The 19559-nt window shown below is 40.4% G+C and overlaps 2 protein-coding genes across 2 annotated transcripts in view; one reads left to right on the forward strand and one right to left on the reverse strand.

Annotated features, from left to right (window-relative positions):
- Positions 1-13145, reverse strand: part of LOC107661201 (insulin receptor substrate 1-B) — a 16927-nt gene extending 3782 nt beyond the window's left edge. Inside the window, exons 1-2 of the mRNA XM_016450686.1 lie at positions 12644-13145; positions 7903-11088 (exon numbers count right to left, since the gene is read on the reverse strand). Of these exons, the coding sequence (XP_016306172.1) occupies positions 7903-11088; positions 12644-12995 (3538 nt within the window). The 5' untranslated portion in view covers positions 12996-13145. The remainder of the gene's footprint in view (positions 1-7902; positions 11089-12643) is intronic.
- Positions 13146-15332: 2187 nt separating this feature from the next.
- On the forward strand, positions 15333-18642 carry LOC107661202 (zinc finger protein 329). Its single transcript, XM_016450687.1, has 3 exons — positions 15333-15960; positions 17019-17303; positions 18162-18642. Exons 1-3 carry the CDS (start codon positions 15399-15401, stop codon positions 18509-18511), a joined length of 1197 nt encoding a protein of 398 aa, XP_016306173.1. The 5' UTR covers positions 15333-15398; the 3' UTR covers positions 18512-18642.
- Positions 18643-19559: the final 917 nt, after the last annotated feature.

A 19559-nucleotide genomic window follows, 5' to 3' on the forward strand; every position in this document is an offset into this window, starting at 1 on the left:
CAAATCAAAAACAACTGCCCGTGCAGATCATGATTAAAATGCAGTGGTTGCCTCTAATTTCAAATGGCTAGATATTTTAGTTTAAAGCCAGTTTGTTTGTTATAAAGCAAATAGCCAATAAATAAATTTGCTTAAAAATCAGTATCATTATCAGAATCCAATTTTCTAGTTAAAAAAAAAAAAGAAAGAAAGAAAAGAAAATCTGAATTCTGAACCAGCTATGATCGGCGCATCACTAATTAAAATAAGGGGTCATATGATGCTTTTTTAAAGATCATTATTTTTTGTATTTGGTGTAACAGAATATGTTGACATGCTTTAATGTTCAAAAAACACATCTTCAATTGGTAGATCTTGTCTTTCATAAAGGCCGAGGTCAGGGATCTTAGGCCTAAAAAGGTTGGTGACCACTGCTCTAAAGCAATGAAATGAATCCAACAACACACACACTCTCTCTCTCTTCCATCCTTACTATATCAGAAGTCTAAACACACACATTACAACTCTCTCTTTCTCATCCCAACTATCAGTCTAACTATGCCTATAACCACTCCTGCTCTGAGTGCATACACATGAGTGAGTGTTTGTGTGTGACAGTATGTGTGTGTGAATGGTTTGTTAACAGCAGACAGATCAATTGGCTCTGCTCTCAGTACACCCACTTGAGTTAACCATAATCTCTATCCCTGCAGACAAACACCTACCCACACACATATACCCATATTCATACACTCATACACACACACACACACACACACACACACACACACACACACACACACATATATATATATATATATATATATATATACACACACACACACACACACACACATGCAGATGGTGTTTGCTTAACATATATGGTAGCAGTTTCCACTGACAGTCTTTTACAGTCTCATCGGATGAGTGTCTAGACTGAAAGTTATTTTCAGGATTTCAAAGATGAATTCAAAAATGTATTGGCTTACTGTCCATCATGGAAGGCATGTGCAAAAAACATGTTGCAAATTACCCCTGGATTACTTAATCCACTTAATCACTAAAATTAAGCAATATTTACTAGAAAATTACTAGAATATTTACATAATAGAAATTTAAAAAACAAATAAAAATTGACAGGATCAGATGAACAAGCCCCAGCCTAAGAACTATGGGCAGCCTAACAAGAGTTAGCATTAATAATTTTGATCATTTATTGACAGTTAAACACAAGCAAAATCTTACTTTCCTGCACAGTTTAGGGCCAACCTGGCTCTTACAAACCTGTCAGTAATTCTCAAATAATCCTGAAGACCTTGATTAGCTGTTTCAGGTGTTTGATAAGGATGGCCACACAAGGTGTATAAATATGGACACTTTTCACATTTCCAGGGTTTTGGTCATAGTGTAAACTTCTAGTGGTGAATGGAAACTACAACACGTGTGTATTTGCATTCCCATTTGCTTCAATAGCAAAAGAAAAATCCACAATAGCGTTTCTATGACTTTCTAAAGGAGGAAAAAATTGAAGTTGCCTACAGTGTTCAGGGGAGAGAAATTTGCCATCCCTCCCTCAGCCATTGTGTTAGAAACACTGACATCAGCATTAACTAGTTTTAATTTAATGTCAAGGTAATATAAACTAGTTTTAATTTAGGTGATATAACAAAGCATAGTGTTATAGATGTACATAAAATTAAAAAATGAATATATATAGAACTTTGCTACATTTACTACATTAATAAATGTTATCACAGTCTGTGAAAAGGGTCCATTGGCCACACAAAGATCTCCAGGACCATGGTATATTATAACTAATTATTAACATTTTATTTAATTAAAAAAACATGCACGGCAGTAGTAACTAGAGCTGCAGGAGAAATAGTAGTTTGGTTGAGGGCCTGTGACTGTCAGTCTAGATTTTACACCTCGACCCTAATAAGCATGTATATATGTATGTGTGTGATACTGTCAAAGACTTGGAGAGGACGGTGCTGAATCTCTGGCTGACAAGCAGAGACTGAGAGAGAAAGACAGACAAGCAGGGGGGAGAAAACGAACAACATTCTCATTAGTATCACTAAGGAAACGAAACGGATGAGTCTTCCTTTGACGTATAGGACAAATCAAACATCCAAAATAAGCATCAAATCTTTTCTCTTCCACTACAAAAGCATATTTTGTCATGTCATAGAAAGTTCTAGGCTTGAACTGGAATAAACAAGGCTCAAAACTCTGAAAAATAACCTTCAAAAGGTCAAGCATGTATATTAACAGTACAGTCAATTTGTACAGTCAACAGTACAGCATTACATTCAATTCCCAGAGCCTCAGAGTAAATCCCAGACTGTTAGTGAATATCAACTTTAATAGTGATGTTGCGATTCAGTAAATAACTTAAAGGCACAATATGTAAGATTTTTTTTATTAAAATATCCAAAAACCACTAGAACAGTGTTATATATTTTGCTGACTTGTGTACTTACATTATCCCAAATGTTTCTAAGAATGTTTAAATCCAGAGAAATAAGCAATTTTAACTAGTGACACGGACCGTGTTCAGTGTCATTGTGTCGCCTGCTAATGACGTCATAACCCCTCGATTTCCGTTTTGTAGAAAACATGGAAACACCAAAGACGCTTTAATAGACCGGTGACCGGAAGGAGCGGAAGCGGTCGACTGTGGCATAATAAAAGCTCTGCTGCTTTCGAGCCGTGTGTCACGCTTGTTCAGCGGCCTCGTTTTGCTTCGACGGCTTTCAGTCTCACCCTGCTTCATTCTACTACGTTAATAAATCATTAGCTCATCCATGAACATGATTTCTGCCCGAGTCCCGTCAGATTGCATCGGCTGTGGGGATGAAGGCGACAACTCCCATGATTCCACACTCAGTCACGGCATCATCAAACTTTGAATACGCGCCCTCTAGCGACGAAAAATTACATATCGTGCCTTTAAATTTCAGTCTGTTCCTTAGGAAATAATTTTAAAGTCACCATGAAATCAAAATTGAAAATTCTTATTTTTTAATTGGAATACTGTAGTGTTTATTATAAATAATAGATCCGTGCACTTCATTATTTTTTTTTAATTCATGTGCCCTCGCCCCCTCCCCTCGAAACGACTAATCTTCTCTTCCGGTCACGAGCTATGGTGCAAGGGCGGAGCTAGTGATGTGAGGGGTAAACGCTGGGATAAACGACAGGGGGAAAAGCTGAAGCTGATGCTTCACTTTATAGCACTGACACCATCTCGGATATACTTCACAGTAGAGAAGAAAAGACAATTGCAACTTCCGTTTCATGGCGACTTTAAAGTGACACTAACATTAAAAGATTAGTTAATTTCCAGAATAAAAATGTACTCACCTCCATGTCATCCAAGAAGTTCATATCTTTCTTAGTCACAAAGAAAAAACATTCCAGGATTTTTCGCCACATAATGGACTTCAATGGTGGCCAACGGGTTGAAGGTCCAAATTGCAGTTTCAATGCAGCTTCAAATGGCTCTACACGAACCCAACCGAGGAATAAGGGTCTTCTCTAGCGAAACGACCTGTCATTTTCTTTAAAAAAAATAAGTATAAAAATGTATATACTTTTTAACCACAAATGCTCGTCTGGAAGATCCTGGAATGTTTTCCTCAAAAACCTTAATTTCTTTGCGACTGAAGACGGAAAGACACAAACATCTTGGATGACATGGGGGTGAGTAAATTATCAGGAAATGTTTATTCTGGAAGTGAACTAATTCTTTAATTATTCACTTTTCAAATATTATTTACAAAATAACTGGTTTCTATTAAAGGGATAGTTCACCCAAAATGAAAATTACCCCATGTTTTACTCACCCTCAAGCCATCCTAGGTGTATATGACTTTCTTCTTTCAGACGAATACAATCAGAGTTATATTAAAAAATGTCCTGGCTCTTCCAATCTTTATAATGGCAGTGAATGGCTGTTGATATCCAATAGTCCCATAGAAGTCCAATAAAGTGCATCTATCCATCATAAAATGTACTCCACATGGCTCTGATGCGTTTTTATAAGAAACATATACATATTTAAAACTTTATATACCTGAGAAATTGCGAACATGGAAGAGCAGAGGAGAGAGCAATACAAAACAAGGATTTGTAAAGAAAAATGTCATAAGGATTTCGATATAAGCCAAGAGTAGACTGGTTTTCCTTTGCTGTAAACAAAACTTGGTTCTCACGAGTCTAGCATATTCTCACCGGAGCTTATGCTATCCGCTGGAACGCCACTCTCTCGTGTACGCATGTACAGCAGTTAGCAGAAGCTAGAGATTACAGTTTATAGTTTTAAATATGGATATTTTTCTTACACAAATGCATCGATTCACTTCAGAAGGCCTTTATTAATCCATGGAGCCATGTGAGGCACTTTTTATAATAGACAGATGCACTGTATTTTGCTTCAAAATCTTGACCACCATTCACTGCCATTATAAAGCTAGAAAGAGCCAGGGCATTTTTTTAATATAACTCCAATTGTATTCATCTGAAAGAAGAAAGTCATATACACCTAGGTTGGCTTGAAGGTGAGTAAATCATGGGGTAATTTACATTTTTGGGTGAACAATCCTTTTAAGCCACATTATTATTACTATTAAACTATTTTCTCTATTTAGCACGGTACTCTTAAATGTATTATTTAATTTAATTTTAAATTAATTTTAAGTTTGAAAATCCCTGTGCAAGTTAAAGGCTTTAAGATGACAGAAAACTTTTCTAAGCTAACTTTCTATTTATATGTTGTAAAATGATGACAAGACATCTTGTGATCACTGCACTATTTGTATTGAGATAGGCCTTTGAATAAAATTACACTGTTCCTTTATTCAGAGGTTTTGCTTCATCGGGTCCAATAAGGTTGCAGGATCAGATGTAGACTACAAAGACCTTCTAAAGCAATTCATATAACAGAAAAAAGAACAAAAAAAAAAAACAAACAAACCATAAGACACAAAATCAGCACATGAAAGCAGTTTACGAAAGGAGAGCAAAGATTTGTGCTTTTACAACAAATATGCATGCAGACAAAAACGTACTGATCCTAAACTTCTTCCCTATGAGAGGTGTGTTACTGAGAAGAGTTACACTGAGGACAAATTGGATTTTTCTCATTTTTTTAACTGATGATAATTCTAGCTGGGTAATGTAATTAATCACTGCACATACACAAAACACACACATACACTGCCATGCATTAATGCTGGTGTGAGTAAATGGCTTCCTTCAGGTCCACTATAAAGGAATGTATTCTCCTCTATACTAGATTACAGCTCTTCTGACCAATAGCAACCTGCCTGTCTAGACAGCTTTGGGTCGGAGCAGATTCCCCTCTTCTTAGCACCACTGTGGTGACTGGGTTTGTATGAGGTAAAGCCTTCAGAGCGTCACGTTGAGTCACACAATACCTGCATTGACGCTCTGACTCCTTGTCTGTCTCTGTTAGTCTTTCTTTGTCTATCAAGTCTCAACCTTACTGTCTTTCAGAGACCACATACTCTCTGTTAGTCCATTCTTTTGTTTTCTGGTGTCAGCTATCTTTCAACCACTAAAAACCTTTCTTTGTCTTTCATACTATTCGTCTTATACAATTTCCAATTTCCACCCCCGCACACTTTCCACCCTGATGGTAAGTAGTTTTAAGTAAGATGGTTTTCAGGATGTTTATCAAGCCTAGCACTGAAGTAAATTGCAAAGTCAAGGATACACCTTGACATTTCTTTCTTTTTTAAAGTTTTGGACATGGCTAAATAATTTTTTCTACAAATCTAATGTGAGTTATTGAAGATGGGTCTCTTACTCAAACTAGACACAGCAGACACAACTTAGCACCCAGTTTCAGTGGCACCTGCAGCACCAAACAGAACTGCAAATAAAATGGCTGTTTACAAAACACTTACTACATCGCTATTTTTTGGAAAAATACCCTACTGTGCAAAAGTCTTAGGCCATTAGTTAGGGTGACCATGCGTGCCATTTTCCCAGGACGCGTCCTGGCCAGGATTTCTATATTGCCTAAAATATCTAGATTTTAGGCGATATAGAAATCCTGGCCAGGACGTGTCCTGGGAAAATGGCACGTATGGTCACCCTACATTAGTATTTTTACCAACAATAACAACAACAATAAAAAAAGTTTTAAGCCAGTTATCTCTATCTTTTGCTGTAGTGTGTCAGTAGGAATTATCAGTTTACATTTCCAAACATTCCTTTTGCCATTAATTGTAATAATCCAGTGAGATTTTTGTATGCACACAGAGTATGACAACAGCCAGTGCTCCACACAGAGATCTGATCTCACCATTATCGAGTCCGTCTGGGATTACTTGAAGAAACAGAAGAAACTGAGACAGGCTAAATGTAGAAGAACTGTGGCAACTCCAAGATGCTTGAAGAAACCTACCTGCAAAGCTACAGTACTGTGAAAAGGCACTTGTTGTATAAGGTACTGTAAAAATACTGTAAAGTGATGATGCTTTCAAAAATAATGTAGTAAATAGATTTTATTTATCACTTAATTTTTATTAACTTGCAATTTGGCTTAACTCAACATTTGCGATTTTATTAACTCAACATTTGGCGTGACCACCCTTTGCATTTAAAACAGCTTTTGTCCTTAGTACACTTGTGCATAGGTTTTTAGGTAGCTTTGCAGATAGGTTTCTTCAAGCGTCTTGGAGATGTTGCCACAGTTCTTCTGGATTTAGTCTTCTGGATCTCAGTTTTTTTCTGATTCTTCATGTTGTGTATACAAAAATCTCACTGAATTATTACAATTAATGGCAAAAGGAATGTTTGGAAATGTACTGATAAAACTTATATTTTCTACTGACATACTACAGCAAAAGACAGAAATAACTGGCTTAAAAGCATTTTTTGTTGGTGAAAATACTAACGGCCTAAGAGTTTTGCACAGTAGTGTAGGTAATCTCTCACCCTCAAAACCATTTGTTGAATCAGTGTTGCTATGTTGGGCTCCTCAAACAATCAATGATCAATGCATCACAGAGCCACAGTGTTTAAATATTTTGGAGAAATCAACACAGAGAGAAAGAGAAAAGAGGAGAGAGATGAATAGGAGCAGAACCACATTCAGGAACATTTTCAGCAAGACTGAAGTTAAATAGCCATAATTATCTACAATCACAGTGAGTTAAATATATATGCGGATACAGGGCTTCTCAGAGGTATCCCTTATAAACACTTAGACAAGCCACAAATATGCTATATTCTCTATTCACACACATCACAGGCACAAACATGCATACTGTACGTCTGTACTCACACTGCCCTTACCATGCACTCATGAACTGTAACAAAACACACTCACAACCAACAACCTTGATCTGTGGTAAATACTTCAACGCAGAAGTTGTCAGATTCTTCTTACACTCAACCTCCCCTTCCCTGATGGAACCAGGCAGAGAGCAGTCCAAATACAAAACTAGGCTTACAATATTTACTATTGTTCTATAACAAAAAGAAAGATAGGAGTGAGGCCCCAAAATAACCCTTGAAAAGCCCATTACCATCACTGTGTGAGCCTCAGCAGGAAATATTTTGAAATTTCCAACACAAATAGACTGAATAACAAATAAAAAAATGACTACATTCTGTCTTGAATGAAGAATAGTGTTGACCAAGGATATTGTTACTTTATAGCCTTTATAATTCTTCCTCAAGGAGATAAGGATTCAAAAAATGTTTTGTGAGCGTGACACCACTGTTCATTTTCAGCAGTCACATCATGGCTTTTTGGTTAGGATGGAAAAACACCAGAGATTAATACTTTGAAAAGACAACTGCTAACAGTATGGAGAAGCAAACATCTGAATTGGGCTTCAGTAATGCAGTAAATAAAGTTTAGTAAAAGGACAATGTTTTTACCTTTGCTGTCCTTCCTGCTGCTCTGGTGAACTCTCAATTCATCTGATTTAATGAAATCAATGCTGGCATATGTGTTGATGCTGGAGCTGGTGTTTCCTCCTGCTCCACCCAATCCCCCAGTTAACCCTCCTACTACAGGAGAGAAAAATGAATGAGGGCCAGAGGGTCCATCCACTCTAGTTTGATTCTCCTTACTGACCAAGTCCAAATCAATGTAGTTCAGGCCTTGCTCCAGGGTTAAGGAAGATGCCTGAGCAGCAGGAAGATTTGCTACTCCAGGACTGGCACACTGTGGAAAGGATGGCTGATTATTAGACCAAAGGTTGCTCTCTAATCCTTGCTGTCGTGTTGGACCAACATGTGGTGTTTCAGAAAAAGGACAAGGGGAAGCAGAGGGGGAGAGTGGGTGAGTTGGGGGAGTGATGAATGTCTCTGAGCGATGCCGCCTTCTTGCTGTTGATTCTGCCCTGACTAGACGGGCACCCTGATCCATGTTTGAAAAAGCCTTGGGTGAAGGGAAATTCATGTTATGCTCCTGCTCCATGGAGGATGGCAGAGGTGTTTTGCCAGCTTTTGGGGACTTGGATGTTGTATCTGCAACCAATCCAAATTTCATCTCAGTATAGTCTGTAAAAGGAGCAGCAGCCACATCTGTAGATGTCAAGCCTGTCATACTGCTCTTCCTGAGTCCCATTTTCACTTCTTGTTCTACTTGAGGAGCTCTGCTGATCTCCTCTCTGACCTTTGGGGCAGGTTTAAAAGAAGAGAGGGTAGTGAGAGAAGAAGGTGAGTTACCTAAGTCCATGTTTACATATTCAGACGATAAAGAGATGGAGGTGGAGAGGGGTGCTGAGAAGCTCCGAGGAAGGTTGGCCGATCCACCTTGACATGGCTGTGGTTGGTGAAAGGCTCTTTGATGTCCTTGTGCCACAGAGTTCCCTAGCTCAGCTGTAGTCCTCCCCTTCTTATGTCCTCCTCGCTCACCCTGATATACAATGCTCACATACTCTCCAGGGCTCTGGGATGCAGTTGGGAGCAAAGTCTCTCTGACTCTCGGCAGCGTATTGGCTTTGGACACATCCACATAAAAAGTGGATGACTTCCTTGACAGTAAATGACCCTGTTTCTGAACACCTGGCCCACATCTCTGCTGGTGATGGTGTTGGGCTGAAACTTTGGGGTGAGCCCCCCCTACCCTGTGTCCTGCACCCAACCTAGTTGCTCTTCCCACTCCACCAACAGACAGAGACAATGACCTGTCCTCAAGGCTTTCACTACTAGCTGAACTAGAGGAAAAGGACGATGAGGACAGAGAGAGTTGTCCACCACCACCTGAGCCCACAGGTGTGTCCCCTCCACAATGATAACCACTATGCCCAACCTTTTCTCCTGCTTCACCTCTACCCATACAAACCCTGTCCAGATCATCCTCAAAACGGGTTGAGAGGGCAGTGTGTTTGTATGAACGTGGCAGTGAAAAATAGGAATAAACCATCTTTGGCTGCAGTGGTTGCTGCTCTGGGTGTGATGGAGGAGTACTGCAAGCTGACCTGGCACTTATAGGTGACATGTTCATGTAGTCGCTGCCTGCCCGACTCTCCATGCTGCCCCTGCTGCCCCAAATGCATCCACTTAAGCCATGTAAGTCTGGTGAACAGCTGCTGTTAGGAGACATCATCATGTAGCCCTCATTGATGGGTAGGCGGATGTGCTGGGGGGGTGAGACACTACTGTTGGGGGTCATGGCCATGTATTCATCTCCACCCTTTGGCACTACATCTGAACCAGTAACTGACAGTGACAATGAAGCAGGAGGAGCCGTAACGCCTGGTAGCATAGACATGTATCCACTATCAATTGAGGAGTCTTCAGGCCCCCCTTTAGTACTGACACCTTTATCTGCTGAGTTTTCCTGCACCAATAATGTTGTAGCTGAACCCCCTGAGCCTCGGCGAGATGTGAAAGACTCTCTACTTGCACTGCGTGACATCACTGCATAGTCTTCTTCATCCTCTTCTTCTTCCTCCCTGCGGCGTGGGACCAAACGCTCTTGGGTAGAGGTGGGGGGTAGGGAAGTACGCTTGCTGAGCAGCCTGCGCTCAGCCTTACACTCGCGACTAGATGAACGACGAAGAACCCTGCGTCCATGAACACGTTTGTGAGACCCTTCTCGGTGACCCATCAGGATATAACTGGCTCCACCTTCAGCAAGAGCAGCAGGGAGTCCTGCGGCTAGCAAGGAGTGCTCTCCGGGGCTGGAGCCATACTCATCTGATGAACCATAATCACTGGGTGATCCTGACATGGACACTCTTTGAGGAATTCGAGCATAAGTGCAGATGGGCACTGTTCCAAAAGCAGCTCCACCCAACCCACACTCTGACCCATGACCCGAACTCGACGAGAGGCTGGGGGCTGGGGAAGGTGCAGGGTTAGGGGTGTATCGTGCTAGGCTGAGGGTGATCTTTGCTGGAGTGGGTGCTCGTGTAGGTTTAGGCCTCAGGGTTGGGGTAGTTGAGCAGGATGAACCATTGAGACTCGGACTTGTGCTGAGTGCTGTTGCTCTGCCCCCTCCATCATCTGTACGTGCCCCAATGCTGGCTGTTCGTGACCTAGAGAATCCGTGCCGTGGAGTAGGAGACGTGTTGCTGTTGGAGACTCCAGGGGTTTCCGTTCTAGCACGTCTGGAAAAGCCAACCTGTGAAGGTGGCAGATTTGGGTGGTGTCGTCTAGAAGGTACACTGATAGGGTTAGAGGCAGTTCCTCCTCCACAGTTCACACCAACAGTCTGGGATTTGCTTCTTTGACGGAACTCTTCGCTCAGAGCCTTCATAGCCTCAAGAAGGGTCTCATGCATGTTCTGCGCCACCACTGAATCCTCTACTTGCATCCAGAATTCTCCAGGACCTGTCATGGCAGAACGACCCACTTCAATGAAAAAGAAGTTCTCTGAGTGGCCACAGCGTCGCACATTCATCAACTGGAGGACCACAGCTGCAACATCACAGTTGAGTTTGACAAAGTTGACTGTTTTGTCTGTCAAGCAAAGTCGGTAGATTCCAACTAGATTCCTGGCTTGGCCCAAACCTTTAGGCCAGACTTTAACTTGCCAGACCTCCTTAAAGGCAGGGCCAGGGGAAGGCAGTCCACAGTCTCCTCCACTGCCACACTCATCAGGAGTCTTACCTATAGATATAAAATAAAAAATAGAAACACAATAAAAAAAACTCAATAAATATGCATTTATTTGAGGGGATTTTAGTGTAAAGTGTGTTTTGCTCTATGCTGATTGTGTATATCTATCTACTTATAGCCATAATTTAAACATTAAATTTCTAACTTCAAATAAGAAGTCACAAAAATGAATATTTTTTCATACAGCACACCATTAGTTGAAGGAAGCTTTGTGTTATTATGCCACGCTAATATGAGGAAAATTATGGTCACTTGCTGGTCACATCCTAAAACTTTGGAATGAATTTCATAAGTGGAAAAATCAAATACAATGTTATACATATTTAGAGCAAAATGTTATGATGATATGCCTTTTCTATCCCAATGTCATCTTATTAACAGAACTGCCATGAAAACATCTATTATATTAAATATACACACATTTATTTCAATTACTTTATTACCACAAATTATTTAATTTTATCCTCACCTAGGTTTTGTGTAGGTTAAAAGGGCAAACGTTTATTTGTTACATTTGTGACAGCGTTCAGCTAAGAACAAGAAAGTAGAACTGTGCCAACCAAACCTACAACCAAACCAATCAGATCAAGTCAGGACTAATTTTGACTGATTAGTCTATAATAAACTAACTGGTTATAACTGATTTGTTTTGCATATCATTCGATTTTATTAGAGTTTGTCTGACCAATGTTGTACTTGCAGAATTTGTAGCGTGCTTGTGAAAACTGAGGAAAATTAAAGATGCTCTCCGTGCAGTAGCTTGATACAAACACTACAGCCAGGTGAATCCATTATAGCCTTTACAGACGCTAATCAAACCGAGGAAGGCTTATAGAATCGCTTGCTCGGCAACTAATGTATCCATATCATCACGTTGATGGCCTGCTGTTCAACCCGGTGATCGGTTCATTCAAAGGCGGGGTGAGGGGATCGTATTCTACCAAAACACGAGGGATGGGGCAAGAGGAGACCCGTATTCCAATAAACACGCACGGCTGCCGCGGCTCCCCTCCCCGGCAGAATCGCTATGACAGAAATGTAGGTTACAAGCACAACATGCACAAATGTGTAGAAAAACAAAAACACACGCCCGCTACACAATGCGCCACTCTTGCATTACGCACTATAGGCTAGTAGTTCTGTCTAGTACAGAGAGCATTTAAATATTGAACATTCTGCATCTCGATTTTCTATTAACAATCTAATTAAAATCAAATTACGAATTCGTCAATTTGTGAATGTAGGCTACTGAATGGCTCTACAAAGCATGAACCGCAATCAATTTGGCCGTTTTAATACCGCGTGCATCCACATTTCCAGGTGTGGTGGCTACATTGAACAGACGGGTGGGGTAGAACGTGCATTGGAATCCAAACAGCTTTGCAAATATAGATCCACTGAAGCCAAGGGGGCTCCCATCATCAACGCGTAAGTTGATGGGCAGGTTAAGCAACTACAACCACCAAGGTCCATGCTGCAGCCATATGTGAATGACAGGTCATTTACGAATTCGACTCAAGGGTACAATCATAGTTTTCTGGCTCACATTTACATTGTAGATCCAGCATGGCCTGGTACCATTCGTTTTGGACCTCCTCAGTGTCCGCGGCTATGGCAAAGCTCTCCCCGCGGGTATACAGCACTATCATATGCTTGTTCTTTGAATCTGCCCGTTTGTTGATGTTGAAGCAAGAGTCCAGGTTCACTGCTTTCTTTGGGACTGGTGACTTGCTTCGGAATTTCTTTTCGTTTTCATAATATTCGAGTCTGGCTGGGCCCTGCTCCGAGGCAGCCCGGAGAACGAAAAAGCGCCGGTGCATAGATTTCTGCTTGCGGAGATAACCGCTTTTCCGCACGTCCTCGTAGCTCTGCTGCTCCATCGCCGTCTGGTTCTCCATTGCTGGGCGAGTTGCTTGTTTTTTTTTTTTTATCCACCAATGTCTGCCTAAAATGTGTGGTATGTTTTACATTCGTTCATGACAGCAGGAGTTATCTTCTCTCTCATCATGCAATCTCATCATGCAATCACGCGCCCTCGAGGAGAGCCCAAATAAGTGCTCGAGCTTGTTTTCCTCCTGGTCCAGCTTGTACGGTTGTGTGCACCCAGGCTCCACTGACAGGCGTACACATGCGGCATACGACGTCTGCACTAGCATGCAATTCTGCTGTGTATCACTGCAAGCGTACCAGAATTGTTTACTGTACAGCTCTAGCCCGCACACTCGGATGCCCCCCTCTGCCTGTACATCTAGGAGACTGGTAAACCCGCTAATGCCAGTTCATGTAGCCTACACGGTGTACACTGAGCGGAACTGAGAGACTGCATTGCTTTCATTGATGGCTGGAGATGGATTCGTTGAACGAGGCAGTTCAGAATATTCTGAGTTTAATTAACACATTTCGCGTGCCAGATTTTCTATTCCACATAAATGGTTTCTTTTAATGGCCAGTTTGTGAATTTGGATATGGCAACTTGGAGGAAATGCACGTCGGATGTTTTTTAGAATTATTTTTTTAAGGACAATTTACACGATTCTGTTTTTCACGTAGTAGTGCATTTTTTAATTATTAAATGCGGAATCCCCTTCTCTCCGGTCATTGGCAAGTCTCTTGCGCTAGTGCATCCCTCATAGCGAGGCGTTTGCGACACCTGTTGGTTACCTTCTGCAATTTTTGTGTTAGTGCAATACGGCGAAACTCGCTTGCCAGTTTTCACCTGTATCAAGAAATTATGAATATAAATGCTGACTGAATTAATGCTGATGCAAAATCTGCAGTTAATGAAAATACATGCACATAATCCATTTACAACATGAACATGAAACAGACACTTAAAATTTCAGCTGAAAACGAGCAATTTGTACCGAGAGTGTTTCTCAGCCATGTTCCCCACTGCCATTCCAAGTCAATCGAAGGGCCTCCGACACACATTATTTTTTTTCCTCTTGTCTCCCACTGAAAAGACAACAATTGTGCTTGTTTTCAAACTTTTTAAATGTGTATTAACAGATTAGATCTTTCACTTTAATAAAATAGCTAATGAATCATGCTTAAGTTCTTCAGGTGAAGGAAACATAACATGAGACACATTGGAAAATCCGCAGCATCATTGTTGCAAGTGTTATAGTATTATTTTACATAATGCTGTCAAAGAATACACAATATTTCGCAGTAAGAGATGTTATCCGTTCTAAAATCATCATCGGACTTCCGCCACCCCATCTTTCATCACCCCAACCATGTCGTTTTCTTAAGCAAAAAAAGAAGCTCTCACCTAATTTCAGCGAAAAGTTCTACTACTTGTCCGTTTTTATTAAACTTTTTTGTTGTTCCCGTCGTTTTTCTCTGTCCTCTATTACTTTTAAGACGTTTAGTTGTGAATGCCGTTGTTGACAGATGTGATAAACATTTATTTATCCCTCGACTGACGCTAAACGTAAGTGAACGTAAATAGGTGGGACAAAATTAGATATGGATGACAGGATCTGTTCATCAAGTCCGTGTTTATCAAGTTCATGTACCGCGCGCTCAGCTTCCGGCTCCCATTAAATAGGCTTGCACGCTGCAACGCACAAGGCAGAATGGGGACGACTGTTTATTATTGATGTGAAACTTGATAGACATCATGATGGTGATGTCTATAAACTAATGAAAAAGTTACTTTAATTTCCAAACAGCTATAATGAACTAAATGCATAAAGCATTTTTCGTTTATCAATAACAACTCGTACAACCTTGCTGACTTTCAGTGAAAATTAATAGCATAACATTCTTCTTTTAGATTTAAAAGACATCATGCATATAGAACGCCTGAAAACTTCTCATCTAGGTCAAAGACGTATTTAGTGCTGTCCTGATTTACTTTTTTTAATGAGTCCATTCCATGATATTGCAAATTTTCCATGTTAGCAAATCTTTGCATGTTCCCTGTCTAACAATGTAACGTTATATTGTGCAATAAAAAAGAAAAAGAAATTCATAAATACAACGCGGACTACTGTTTCCCGGAGTTTTGTTCAGTCAATTTATATTGGATATTTTACCAGTATTAACAACAGTTAGTTATGTGTTTTATATGTATTTTGTTTGTTTGTTTTTTGAGGGGTTGAATGAGATCGACAAAAAATAAGTACAAATAACTACAAATGTCCCGTTGTTTTAACTGCACGCAACGAAGGGAACGTTTTAGTTGGCCAACTACTAAACGTTCGCCACTGCAGGGTTATCAGGTGAGCGGTTAACTTCGTCTCTTCTTAATATATTAGAATATTGTCGAAAAGTTATTTTAAACGAGGAGGGAAATGGAGGTAAACGGCGGTCCTGCAGCCCCCGCGGTGATTGCTGACGTCTCGTTCTCGTTTCAAGATGAGCTGACTGCGACCCTGCAGAACGCGCTCGGTGTCGCGGTAGAGATCGCCGTCGCGGAGATCACCAGACTGCTGGACAGAGCGCTCAGAGACGTGCAAGACCAGATTCAAGAGACTCTGCGGGACAACAGCGCGCTCAAGTTTAGGCTACAAACAGCTGAAACACAACTTTCTAATGTGCGTGGTCGCTTGAATCAACAGCCACAGAGGCTCGAAGATTTTTCCATCGGTAATAGCAGTCAGCTGGTGACAACCCCTCCCATCAGTTGCAGCAGGGTTGAGCGCGGCTGTCGACAGTTAAATAGCCTTAATGTCGGGCAACAAACCGAGCCCGCCGTGGACTCGGAACATGATTATGAGGTGTGTGGCTCAAAGGAAACTAATGTATTGCGGCGAGGATCAGTCTATGGGAAGCCCCATGGAGGCGCGTGCGCTCAGACTTTAAACTCGGATTCACTTGAAGAATCAACACACTATAGATTAGATGAGACAAATGGTAAGATATTTGAAGACGATTAAAATGCGTGCGTTTAAAGGCTTAAACCACTTAAAACGATCGACTGTCAACGATTTCGCAATAACAAACCGCCTCTGTAACAGCTGGCACATTTTGGCTTCATGTTTACTCTTTCCTTGTGCATTTATAACCCTTGCGGGTTGTTATTACCCGTAACTGTGGTGCTGTCGTAGTGCTGGGACCCATTTACACTCGTATGACAGAGTTCAAGTTTCAAGTTGCCTAAAAAATGCAGCTTTCACAGGAAGAAGACTAAAAATGCTAGAGTTAAAACCTGTTAACTGGTTACCAAACCATATACGTTTTTTTAAATCACATTATATGTAATTATACTGTCACATCACATGTTATATATGTGTAATTTATATAGTATAGTTTTTTTCTTAGTTTTGTTATCAGCAGTAGGGTGTTTTGTTACATTTTCTGTTATTGTGTGAATATTTATAGCATTATTTTATTTTCATATGTGTTGCCCTGATGGTGTTTTGTCTTGTATGACCCTCTGACCGGTCTGTATATAAGTATTGGCCATGTTTTATGGACAGGCCATTTATGATGAACTCCGACTCAATATGTGGCATTCTAATGTACCACCTGTATTATCATGGTGGTTATCAGTACATTTTAAGGTAAAACGTAGATTTTGATGGTTCAGATAGACTGGTTTACTAACATTATATTGTTTCTGGTATAGCTGCCATTTTTTAACATAAATTTAACAGGATTTTTTTTCTACTGTGCATGTTTTGGACAGTATTGATGAAACTTAATGAGTCACTCCCTTTTCAGACATCAAGAATGAGCAACACAGTATGACCAAAACTGAACAGGCATGTATTGGGACAGTCACAAGTGTGTTGAGTGAGGAGTCATCCATGGAAGTGGCAGATTTTGATGGTTCAGATAGGCTGGTTTACTAACATTATATTGTTTCTGGTATAGCTGCCATTTTTTTACATAAATTTAACAGGATTTTTTTTCTACTGTGCATGTTTTGGACAGTATTGATGAAACTTAATGAGTCACTCCCTTTTCAGACATCAAGAATGAGCAACACAGTATGACCAAAACTGAACAGGCATGTATTGGGACAGTCACAAGTGTGTTGAGTGAGGAGTCATCCATGGAAGTGGCTGTAAAGGTAGAGAAAGAGGAGGTTTATGGTGACCCAATCCCAGTGTCCCTCTCTGTAGTGGAGGAGCCTAACTCAGACAGCCTTTCTCTGGCTCAGTCTCGACTACTGGAAGACTGGAGACCTGTGCCATTGCAGTCAGAGAGCTGCCAATCAAACATGCACTGCCAGTCCACCAACCAATCCCTAGGTAAGTACTGTGTAAGTAATATTCCATGCTAGTGGGGCTAGGCCTGTCGCAATAATCAATATATCGACTTATCGCACAATATATGTACATGACCTCAATAATTTTTGGTGATGCAATATATCTCCCATTATATTTACTTAAAAATTAATGTCACCATGTTTTGTGCATTCCACTTGCGCCTGTGTCTTTTGCAGCTTCTCGTACATAACGTGGTGTAGTCATGAGGTGCTAGTTCAAATTTTAAAAATGCTACAAAAAAAGTTTCATCTGCAGATATGGTCTTGTTTAGGGATCTGTGTCTTTGTGCATACGAATATCTTACTGCTAAGTAGTGATTGTGCTTTTCAGCAATAGTGTGCACCCTTAATTTACAGAGAAAAGAAGGTCAGGGACAAATCTGTAGATGGAAAAATCTCCATACAAGTTCTTTATGCATTTTTATTTTTTCTACTTGTTACTTTGCACTTTTTGTTAGAAAATGTTTATTTACTATTTATTCAGGTTTTTTAAGGTATCTAATATTTTGATACTTAATTTCCATGATCTAAATATTCTTACAAATTAAAAGTTTGTTGTCATTTGGAAGTGTGAATGCCTTCTTGCATTATTATGCTGTTACATTATGATTATATATTCAGTGGCATAAAATGGTCTTTAAAATGACAATAATATCGCTTATTGCAATTATTTCTGGGGCAATATATCACACAACAAAAAGTTGTTATCGTGACAGACCTAAGTGGCGTTGATATTAGTTTGCAATGAGTACATTTATGGACTAATTAATCCATTTAAGCAAGGGTATATGCCATTATACAAGATTTTTTTCATGTAGTTTTCCCTTTTCTCTGCCCCTAGACTTTGATTTCCTGTCATTCTCAAGCTCAGGCCAACAAACACACTTCCAAAAGCTCCACAACAACAATCACAAAGGTCCTGAGCACCATGCATTTCCCCCCAGACGAAACCTGTATCGTTGTGGCCTGTGTGGACGAGACTTTAACCGTAAGCACCATCTCAAGATCCATCAGAGGATACATACAGGGGAGAGGCCGTACACTTGCTCCATCTGCAGCGCGCGCTTCCGTCACGCATTGACACTCAAACGCCACTTCCGCCTCCATACGGGAGAGAAACCTTATGTTTGTGGTCAGTGTGGGAAAAGGTTTCGAAATGATGGTGGATTGAAGGTGCATCAGTGTTCATGACAACAGTTGTATAAATGCATTATTTATAGTAGTCTTGTGTTGCAGGATGAAACCAATATAGGGTCATCCCAGAAACCAAAAAGTTATTAAATGGATAGTTCACCCAAAAATGAAAACTCTGTAATAATTTACTCACCTTCATATTGTTCCAAATGACTTTGGTTAATCTCAGCTTTTTCACTTTTTCAACTTTAGTTAGTCTGTAATGTTGCTGTTTGAGCATAAAAAAGATCTGTAGTTTTCCCAAGGCAGACGAACTTAAGAGTGGTTACAATCATCCGGGTTTAAATCGCGCTCAAATTGATTTGATTTTGACGCAATATTTACACTGAAGCTCGCAGCAGGCGGCTGTGGTAAGGGGCATGACATTTCCCGACTAGGCGCTGAGCGGTGCCAGTCACAACACACACTGGCCCAGCTAACCAATCACAGCACATTTCGTATTTCAGAAGGAGGGCCTTCATTTGATACAGGAACTATTCGAGCCGTTCATGCCAGACTGGGGAGAGAGGTGTTGTAATAATGTAAAATATGTGAAAAATAATGTGTTTTTCGAACAACCTAGCATAAGAGCCTGTTCTAGTACACCCCCAAAACAAAATCAAGACTTTGTAAAAGAGCATAATAGGACCCCTTTAAGATATTTTTAATAGAGATGCTCCGATCGACCGCCCTGGGACTGGAATTAGACGATTTTCCTCGTGATCGGCCCGGCCTGGTGACCAGTCTGCCGATTCCGAGCCGGTCCGTTTTGAAGTCACACTTACGCATACATCCGCATGTAAACGTGTATTTATGTCGTGCCAGATGAGGCTTGCACAGCCTAAATGAGTGTGTGAGAGAGACTCGTGCAGAAATCCAAATGAGCGCAACAGCACTCACAGAAAGTTATAGATGCATACTGCGCTAGAAAAAAAAAAGTATAAAATACGATTTAGGTAAGCAATATTACATGGCCAAGATGTTTCCCCGAATATCAATATCAACATGATTGCAGTGTGACACTGATTTTATACAATAGTAGTTAAATAAACAAGAAGTTAAAATT

Source organism: Sinocyclocheilus anshuiensis, unplaced genomic scaffold (genome assembly GCF_001515605.1).
Source record: "Sinocyclocheilus anshuiensis isolate Anshui unplaced genomic scaffold, SAMN03320099.WGS_v1.1 scaffold1365, whole genome shotgun sequence".
Taxonomy (NCBI): Eukaryota; Metazoa; Chordata; class Actinopteri; order Cypriniformes; family Cyprinidae; genus Sinocyclocheilus; species Sinocyclocheilus anshuiensis.

Coding starts and splice junctions, on each gene's coding strand:
- LOC107661202 (XM_016450687.1), top strand. CDS start 15,399: ATGGAGGTAAACGGCGGTCCTGCAGCCCCCGCGGTGATTGCTGACGTC. Junction 15,961..17,018: donor TAGATTAGATGAGACAAATG/GTAAGATATTTG, acceptor CTCCCTTTTCAG/ACATCAAGAATGAGCAACAC. Junction 17,304..18,161: donor GTCCACCAACCAATCCCTAG/GTAAGTACTGTG, acceptor CTCTGCCCCTAG/ACTTTGATTTCCTGTCATTC.